This window comes from Zalophus californianus, chromosome X (genome assembly GCF_009762305.2).
Source record: "Zalophus californianus isolate mZalCal1 chromosome X, mZalCal1.pri.v2, whole genome shotgun sequence".
NCBI classification, from domain to species: domain Eukaryota; kingdom Metazoa; phylum Chordata; class Mammalia; order Carnivora; family Otariidae; genus Zalophus; species Zalophus californianus.
The window spans coordinates 488,739-499,021 of record NC_045612.1 but is presented as its reverse complement, the minus strand read 5'-3'; the positions used below and the strand labels follow the sequence as shown (position 1 = coordinate 499,021).

The following is a 10,283-nucleotide window of genomic DNA, read 5'->3' as shown; positions in this document are numbered from 1 at the left end:
CATGCAGTGCTGGCTTCTATATATCAAGCCAACCAGATGTTCTCTAGAGCCTCCCTTTGAGTCCTGGGCTTCATGCCCAGAAAATGGCCTCTTATTGCTGTTCCTGTAAACTGACAGCAGCAAAAAGCTTTTCCAGGAAAAGGGCCAGAAATGACTTGGGTTGTATCATTGAAAAGGATGTTTATCTAGTGATATTGTGTAAAAGGGGGTTAAAAAAAGTGTACTTCATCAAATGTCTCCACCCCCAATTCAGATTTCCCTTCCGAATTGTATCTTTCACTTCTCTTCTATAACCAGGGAATCTTCACTGGGTTCGTTGAGTCCGGGGGGCATCCTTTGCATGCCCCATGTCATTCTTATTTCTGGGAAATCTGCACTGGGACAGATCACTTCCTGGTTTTGGTATCTGTACCAGAAACCGCAAGCAGTTCTGTATCTCTGCTTGTCAGCCTTGGGAGAAGCAATAAAATAGCCAAACTAACACTTGGTGTCTGTACAGTGTTTCTGGCAGTTGTATTTTTTGCCTGCCAGGATGAGGGTGGGGGGAGGGCTGGATTAATAAACCTCTTTGGTATGAAGAGTCTCTTTGTGACTGAAGCCAAAGTGAACATAGATCCACCAGTTGGGTGCCCATTGTGACCCTGTTTCTACAACACCAAACGTCCTCTGTGCTCACATGGGCTGTACAGTCTGCCACTCTGCCCTCATGTGAAGAATTTACAGGATAAGAGGCTCTTGGCAAAACGCGGTCTGTGCCACACCTGCAGGTTCTAGGCAAGGACTGCCTGATAGGAAGGTGGATGTTCTTCTGGACATGGGACCTGGTGATTTCCCAAACAGTTGATAAAGTGAGAGGGAAATTGTGATAGACTTCTGCTGAGCCGACCTTGAGGGTGAGTTTAGGACTGGCTGTTTGGCAGGCACCGGTGAATGCTTTGTTTGGCTGTATTTCTACTCTATTCATTTATTCTTTCACTCCAAAGACAATCAATGAATGCTTACTCTGTGCCAGCATGCTGATCCACTCACTGAGATTAGCAGCAAAGGAAGACAGTAAGTTTGGGAGGAGAACAGGAATTCCACTTTAAGCATGCTAAGTCGGAGCCATCTTCTCTCTTCCGGATTCCCAATATAGAATCAACTCAAAATCTTGCCACTTCTGCTTCCTGAATATTTTTAAACCTATCCACTTCTCTTTGCCCCCATTGCTACTCCAAATTTTGAGCCAGCAGCATTGTTTTTTATTCATTTATTTAAAATTTTTTATTTATCATTGAAGTGTAGTTGATATACAATGTTATGTTCCTTTCAAGTGTACAACATATTGATTCGACAGTTCTATACTTCACTCAGTACTCGGCAAGATAAGTGGAGTCACCATCTGTCAACACACAATGGTATTAAACTAGTATTGACTATATTCCCTATGCTGCACTTTTCAGCTCCGTGGCTTACTTATTTAGTCACTTAAAGAACTTTTTTATTTTAAAAGATCCAAATCATTGCTTGACCCTCAGCCCTCATGGGAAAACCAACACTCCTATCATCACCACAGCAACAACAACATACAACAGCCCAATGAACTCTCTATGATCCTTGATAGGTTGTGAAAAAGATGCACTTTCTCTTTTCTTTTCTTTTCTTTTCTCTACTGCCCAGAGTGTCTTTAAAATTTCTTGTATTGAGACAACATGGATGGACCTAGAGCGTATGGTGTTAAGTGAAATAAGTCTGACAGAGAAAAACAAGGACCATATAATTTCACTTATATGTGGAATCTAAAAAAACAAAACAAAACAGACAAACACAAAAACAGACGCTTTTTTGAAGTTTTTATTTCAATTCCAGTAGATAACGTCAGTGTGATACTAGATTCTGGTGTACAATATAGTGATTCAACACTTACATAGGACGCCCAGTGCTCATCACTAGGACCCTCCTCAATCCCATCACCCGTCCAACCTATCCCCCAACCACCTCCCCTCTGTCAAGATCAGTTTGCTCTCTGTAGTTAAGAGTCTGTTTTTTGAGGTGCGCGGGTGGCCCAGTCCATTAAGTGTTGACTCTTGATTTCAGCATCGTGCTCTATGCTGGGTGTAGAGACTGCTTAAAAAAATAGAGTCTGTTTCTTGGTTTTCTTCTGTCTTCCCCTACCCTATGATCATTTGTTTTGTTTCTTAAATTCTACATATGAATGAAATCATATGGTATTTGTCTTTCTTTGACTTATTTCACTTAGCATAATCCTCTCAAGCTCCATCCACATTTTTACATTTGGCAAGATTTCATTCTTTTTGATGGCTGAGTAATATTCTATTACACACACACACACCCTCACCTCTGCTTCATATAATATTATATAATATTATGCTTTATATAATATTCTATTATATATATATATACCACCTCTGCTTTATCCCATTCATCAGTTGATGGATATTTGGGCTCTTTTCATAATTTGGGTATTGTTGATAATGTTGCTATAAACATTGGGGTGCATGTATCCCTTCAAATCAGTATTTTTGTATTCTCTGGGTATATGCTTAGTAGTGCAATTGCTGGATCATAGGGTAGTTTTATTTTTAACTTTTTGAGTAACCTCTGTACTGTTTTCCAGAGTAGCTGCACCAGTTTCCATTCCCACCAACAGTGCAAGAGGGTTCCTTTTTCTCCACATCTTTGCCAACACCTGTTGTTTCCTGTGTTGTTAATTTAGCCATTCTGACAGGTGTGAGGTGATATCTCATTGTAGTTTTGATTTGCATTTCCCTGATGATGAGTGATGTTGAGCATCTTTTCATGTGCCTGTTGGCCATCTGGATGTCTTCTCTGAAAAAATGTCTACTCATGTCTTCTGTGCATTTTTAAACTGGATTATTTGCTTTTTGGATGTTCAATTTTGTAAGTTCTTTATATATTTTGGATACTAACCCTTTATCAGATATATCATTTGCAAATATCTTCTCCCATTCTGCAGGCTGCCTTTTAGTTATGTTGATTTTTTTTTTTTTTTTTGCTGTGCAGAAGATTTTTATTTTGATGAAATCTCAGTAGTTTATTTTTGCTAAAAATATTTTCTTAATTTCACTTTTGGAATGGTCATATTAGTACACAGAAATATAATTTTTTTAAGGACTCAAGATTGGTCTCTTCCAATGGCAGATTAGGCACTCAGCAGTGGCTGTATCCACCCTGGCCTAGCTGAGTGGAAATCCATGTTACTAAGCCTATGCATGAACTCCATCCCTGCTACCGTGGCTACTTTGTTCATGAGCCCATTGGGCAATGGTGGGGTGGTTGGGGAAAGAGGCAGAACAGTTCATCATGTCCACTTGAGTATGAAAATCCTTCTCTGCTAAGGTCACCCTTCGCTGAAAATTCACATGGGGCATGGATATCATCACATTTTTTTCTGCCCATTTAGAGATGCTTATCCATATACAATTTCATCAGACTTCCTTGTCACCAATTTTACAATTGTGCTCCTTAGAAGTGTCTGACCATCCAGGGGCACCTGGGTGGCTCAGTTGGTTAAGCATCTGATTCTTGATCTCAGCTCGGGTCTTGATCTCAGGGTTGTGAGTTCGGGCCCCATGTTGGGCTCCACTCGGCATGGAGTCTACTTAAAAAAAAAATAAAGAAGTCCCTGACTACCCAGCCAAACCATTGAACACTGCCCATGAGTCAGTATATAAACACACATCTGGCCATTTCTCCCTCCAAGCAAAGTGAACGATCAGGTGCACTGCTTTAAGGTCTGCCCACTGGGAGGATTTCCCATCACCACTGTCCTTCAGGGATGTCCCAGAGTGGGGCTGTTGTGCTGCAGCTGTCTACCAGTGGATGGCACCTGCATATCATACAAAACCATTTGTAAACCAGGCCCAAATCTTTTATTCCTCCATCAAATGATCATAAGGAACTCCTGATAAGGCCATAAGTGAGGAGAGAGAAAATCATGTAGCAGGAGTGGGGACCATGGGCATTTGGGCCACTTCTTCATATAACTTGTGCCTTCATAGCCAGCTTGGGCCCCATCTCATGTATACCACTTCCATTTGATGATGGAGTGCTGTTGTGCATGCCCAACTTTATTAAAAAGAAAGGCTTGGTGTGTCAAAGGACACCCAGTTCATGATGGGCAGTTCAAATAGCATGGTAATTTGGTGGCCCATGGTTAGGCATTCAGTCTCTACTAAAGACCAGTAATAAACCAAAAACCATTTCTCAAAAGGAAAGTAGTCACCTGCAAAGGATGGCAGAGCTTTGCTCTGAAGTTCTAAGTGCCTGTGCTGTGATTCAACTATAGGGGCCTGTCAAAAGCTCCAAACAGCATCTGTATCTGCCACTGATACTTCAAGCACCATTGGATCTAGTGGATCATATGGCTCAAGTTGCAGAGAGGTTTGTGTAGCAGCCTGCATCTGTTGTAGAGCCTTTTCTTCTTCTGGACCCCACTCAGAATTAGCACCTTTTCAGATCACTTGGAAATGGTCCAGAATAACCACCCAAATGAGGAATATGTTGCCTCCAAAATCCAAAGAGGCCCACTAGATGTTGTGCCTCTTTTTGGGGTGCAGGAGGAACCAGATGCAATAACTTATCTTCTAGTGGCTCCCACTTGGCCTTGCCTGCCAAAATAGCCCTCAGTCCACAGGTCAGGGAACTAGTGTGGGGTCTGCCAGTTGCTGAGTATGTCTATTCTAATTGTGTTTTCCAGAACTGGGGAGATAAACACAGAATTGGTTCAGGGACCCACTGGACCCAATGTGAGATGGGCTGGAGCTAAAACTCCATTAATCAGCTGACCTCCAACAGCCCTATGCTGACTTGTGGACCATAGTAATGCTTTGGGTATATCTTGGAATTAGTGAGTTCAGATTGTTTCCTTTTCCCCAATTCAAAATTATACTGATAAAAATCTGTAGGTCCCTTTGGGGAAGGCTGGGAGAAGGGTTAAGAGTATACATTTTGGGGAGTGTATCAAGGTCCTTCCTCAAGGGAACCCTGCCTTCCCTCCATTCAAGGGGTTCTGGGTCTGTAAGCTGGCTCAAGTCTGGGATTTGATTGGGTGACCATTACTCTTGGGTTTTGTGATTCAAGTTAGATTTTTGTTCACTACATCTAAAACTCTTCTGTTTATACAGATCAAGTAAGAATTTGGTGGGCTGCTGTTATGGACTGAAGTGTGTTTCCTCAAAATTCATGTGTTGAAGCCCTAACACCCAATGTGACTATATTTGGAGACAAGGTCTTTAATGAAGTAATTAAGGTCAAATGAAACCATAGGGTGAGGCCCCAATCCAATATTAGCAGTGTCCTTATAAGAAGAGGAAGAGACACTAAAGATACATACACACAAAAGGCCATGTGCCAACATAGTGAGATGGCAGCCATCTTCAAGCCAAGGAGAGAGGCTACAGGTAAAAGCAACTCTGCTGATACCTTGATCTTGGACTTCTAGCCTCCGGAATTGTGAGAAAATAAATATCTGTTAAGTCATCCAATCTGTGGTATTTTGTTATGGTAGCCCTAGCTAAATAGTATATCTTCCTATCTACACTTCTAGGAACATTGTGATCAACTAGCCAATATAGGTCTCCATGAATCAGACTATTCTGATTGCTGCTTCATCTGCTGTCCATTATGTTAACCACACCGATCTTGCCTTTGGCTATTGAGTGCCTGCCACTTGGCCCCTGCCACCCCAGGGTCTAATTACTCCTATTGCATTTTGATTTCCCAGCTCAGTGGCAACAATTTCCACTGTTAAGTCCTGGCCTACAGATAAGAGTCATGGTAGCTTCTCAAAGATACTGGGGCTCCCTTCACAAATTTATTTCCCGCAGTTGTGATGAAAGGTGTGTCCCCTAAACCTTCCCAGGTGGATGAGTAGATATTAAATGACAAATCCACTCCATATTCCAAACTCATTAAGCTTTTGAATCCTTCCCTCTACAGTATACCTAGGCAGATCTAATATTTCAGGTTAATTTACTGTGGGCAACCTTTTGGTCCATGTTTCAGCCAAATAACCAAAGTGCTAGAGCCCTCTTTTAACTCCACAAGCTGCAATATTGAATACAGAATCACTGCTTAGTGGGCCCATATCAATGTATTTGGCTTGATTCAACTTTATGTTTCTTCCACCATCACCCACACTCTTAATATCCATTCCCACACATATTCCCCAGATTTGTCTGTATAAATTAGAAAAATCAAGTAGTTCTTTGGAGTGTAGCACACCTCCTCATGGATCACACTTTGTGCCTCACCTGTAGGGCCTGCTGGGACTTGAGTCTAGTTACAGGCCTAGAAAGGACCTGTGGAGGTGGAGATCCTGAGGATAAATGGCACTGTTTTGCAAAGCAAATACCTCAAGGGAGGCTATTTCCCCAAAGAAATGCAAGCTTAATCTCCTCACAGGGGTAGAGAGGTTGTTTCTACTGGCAAGGAAGACATCAGAATCTAGGGGTTCAAAATCCCTAGCTTCATCAAGGTTTTCCTATATACCTCCATTCCAGTTTTCACCCACACTTTAACAGTTAACATTCTGCAAGTTTGGGAATTCAATTTTCATTGCAACTCAGTCACTCCGAGAATGAGTTGCTGGGTTTGGTTTTCAAAGAAGTCAGCTCTGTGGCTACAGGAAATCCCTTCAGCACAGATGGAGAAGCTTTTAGGTCATTTATGTGACACTTGAGTTGGGAATTTGAATTCCGGAGCTCATTCATTTATTCCCCACTTTGTCCACGCACATCACATAGCCAACTCATTGTGTTCATTAGTTTGACAAAAACGTTCTGAAGTTTTATGTACATGGTCACCCACAAACTTGCCCCTTATTAGTGTTTGATTAGTAATATCCAATGGTGGTATTTTGTGTATCTCTATTGCCATATCATGTCATGGACTATCAGTGTTCTCTTTACTACTGGCAATAGACTCATTAGTAACTTTAAATCTAACCAGACTAGAGAACCAATTCCAGAAAAACCAGAACCGATTTAGAAAATTCATTCTTAAGATTCTCCTGCTCTAGAACCTCTCTTAGTACCAAAATCTGTATTAGTCAGGATTCTCAAAAGACACAGAAACAATGGAATGTGTGTGTGTGTGTGTCTGTGTGTGTACAGAAAGAGAGAGAGAGACATTTTGAGGAATTGGTTCATAATATTGTGGAGGATGGTAAGCCCAAAGTTTGCAGGCTAGGCCACCATGCTAGAGACTTAGAGAAGAGTTGATGTTGCAGTTCAAGTTCAAAGAAAGTCTCCTGACAAAACCTCCTCTTCCTTGGGGGAGGTGAGTTTTTTCCAAGTAAAATCTTCAAATGATTGGACAAGAATCACCCACATTATGGGGCATAATCTGTCTTACTGAAATTTTATTTATTTATTTATTTATTTATTTATTTATTTATTTATTTATGCTTTCACATTTTATTGGCTACAGGGGAGGGGGTGAAATTCTACTAATTGAAATGGCAATATCATCTAGAAATACCTCAGAAACACCTAGGAAAATGTTTGACAAAATAACTGGGTACCATAGCATAGCCAAGGTGACACATAAAGTTAACCACCAGAGTTCCCTAAATATGGCAGAAAAGCACAGCCACAAAAGAAGGTGAGGAAGAGGAAGAAGAAGGGGAAGGAGAAGGGGGAGGAGGAGGAGGAGGAGGAGGACCTGTGTAGAAAGTGAAAGGCCAACCTCCCCCTCCCCAGGATGGGGGAAGCATTTGCAAATCATATATGTGATACGGGCGTATTTTTCAGAATGCATAAAGAATGCTTGGAACTCAACAACAAAGAGGTGAACGACCCAGTTAAAGAACGGACCAAGGACTTGAGCAGACATTCCTCCGAAGCGCATGTACACATGGCCAAGAGGCACACGAAAAGCTGCTCAACATCGTTAGCCATTAGGGACATGCAAATCAAAACCACCAGGAGGGGCGCCTGGGTGGCTGAGTCGGTTGAACGTTTGGACTCTGGACCTCGGCTCAGGTCATGCGTGATCTCAGGGTTGTGAGATCCAGCCCCACGTCAGGCTCCACAGTGGGTTCTGCACCGGGCATGGAGCCTGCTTAAGATTCTCTCTCTCTCTCTCTCCCCCCCCCCCCCGCCCCCCCCATCTCCCTCTCCCCCTCCCCCCCGTCTCCCTCTCTAAGAAAAAGAAAAAGTCGCCATGAGATAGCACTTCACACCCAGTAGGCTGGCCTCTTCTAGGCACAAGAGAAACAAAACAAGTGGAAAATGACAAATTTGGGCGAGGGTGTGGAAGAACTGGGACCCTCGCACAGTGCTACTGGGATTGGAAAGTGGTACAGCTGCCGTGGGAATCCGTTGGGCAGCTCCTCAGTAAGTTACACATAGAATGACCATAGGAAGGACCCCGCAATCCCACTCCTAGATCTATACCCGAAGGCATTGGAAAGGGTGCTCCAACAGATCCCTGTACGGGAACGTCCACCGCAGCGCTCTTCCTTCCCATCTGCCCCAAGGTGAAGGTGGAAAGCACCGCAAGGCCTGTCCACTGACGCACGGGATGCACAACACGTGGTCTATCCATGCCGTGGGATATTATTCGGCCATCCATCAAAAGACACGAAGTGCTGATTCAGGCTACCAGGTGGAGGAACCCTCATGAAAACACGGGTGCTAAGTGAAAGCAGCCCGACCCCAAAAGCCACCGATTGGTCTTACGATCCCATCTCTAGGTAAGTCTCCCGAAGAGGCAAACCTCTGTGGACCGGAAGCACATGAGGGGTTGCCTGGGGGCTACGGGGGAGGTGGGGAGGGACGGAGGTGCTGTGGGGCGGGGGGGAGGGGGGGGAGTGACTACCTGACAGGTACAGGGGTCTCTTTTTGGGAGTGGTGCCCACGTTTTGGAACTAGAGAGTCGTGTTGGTCGCCCGACACCTCGAGTGTCTGCTTGGTACCACCGGACCCTCCACGTCTGTTTTTTGTTTTTTTGTTTTTCTTTTCTGTACAATGTCCCCGTGGGGCGGAAAGTGAGCATTCCCCTCAAAGAGAGGTTGCGGGGGGGGGGGGGGGGCGGTGAGCAGGTTCCTGCCGGTGCCGGTTCTCGGCAGGCCCAGGCTCCCAGCAGGGGCCGATGGGAAAGCAGTGACCTCACCGGATCTACGTGTCACGAAGTGTGTCCCCGGACCAATGAAAGGGGTCGGTCCGTGGTCGCTAGGAGACGGCGGCGTCGGGGCCCGAGTACCCGCTGGTTGGAGAAGTTGGGCCCAGCTGGCGCACCGCACCGCACCGCACCGCACCGCACCACACCGCACCGCACCGCACCGCACCGCCGAGCTAGGCCCGTCGGAGAAAGCGCAGTCAAGGCCCAGCATGCCGGGGAAAAGGAGCCGTCGAGCGTCGTCCAGTGGCCGGAGGCGGACCCGCTCCCGCACTGCCCGAGCCGAGCTGTCGTTCTCCGTGAGCCTCGTGGAGCGTCTCCTGAGAGAGGGCCACTACGCCCGGCGCCTGGGCTCGTCCGCACCGGTCTTCCTAGCGGCCGTCATCCAGTACCTGACGGCCATGGTCCTGGAGCTGGCAGGCAACGAGGCCCAGAACAGCGGCAGGAGCCGCATCACCCCGGAGCTCGTGGACATGGCCATCCACAACAACGCGCTGCTCAGCGGCTTCCTCGGGACGACGACCATCTCCCAGGTGGCCCCGGACTGGGACTAGCTGCCCAACGTGACCCGGGTTCTCGGGCCTCGGCCGGCCAGTCAGGCCTGCTCACCGCCCGGGCAGCCCCGGCCTGGCTGGTGCCTTGGGCAAAGTCCTGGACAGTCCAGAAAAGTGGGGCAAGGAACCCACGTGTCGAAGCAATAAAAACGAACGAAAGAAAGAACCCCATGTGTGTGCTTCAGTCGCTTTGTGTGGGACGTCGTTGGGGGACGTCCCTCTCCCTGGAGGGACCGGGGGGGGGGGGTCGCGGGTGGTGGCGGCGTCTGGCTGCCGTGCAGAGAGGGGTCGGAGTCGGGGAGGACAGAGTTTCTCTCGGGGACAGTGCAGGGGGTGGCCCTGGGTGGGAGAGGCTGGCTGCGTTGCGGTGCGGGGAGGGGTCGGAGGCGGTGTCTGGCTGCGGGGCGGAGGACAGAGAAGAGCCGTTTCTCTCGGGGACTGTGCAGGGGGTGGCCCCGGGTGGGAGAGGCTGGCTGCGGTGGGGAGGGGGGTGAGGCTGGGGCACAGAAGACAACCCCCCTTCCCCCCCCCCCCCGCCCCCCGCATTGGCTCTGAGCAAGTCAGAGCCCGGGACGGTCCCGGGAA

General features: G+C 46.5%; 1 protein-coding gene across 1 annotated transcript; it reads left to right on the top strand.

Moving 5' to 3' along the window:
- Positions 1-9,070: 9,070 nt before the first annotated feature.
- On the top strand, positions 9,071-9,908 carry LOC118356541 (histone H2A-Bbd type 2/3-like). The gene is given in 3 exon segments (XM_035725655.1): positions 9,071-9,216; positions 9,219-9,316; positions 9,318-9,908. Coding segments are annotated over 3 exon segments (522 nt in total). The 5' UTR covers positions 9,071-9,173; the 3' UTR covers positions 9,699-9,908.
- Positions 9,909-10,283: the final 375 nt, after the last annotated feature.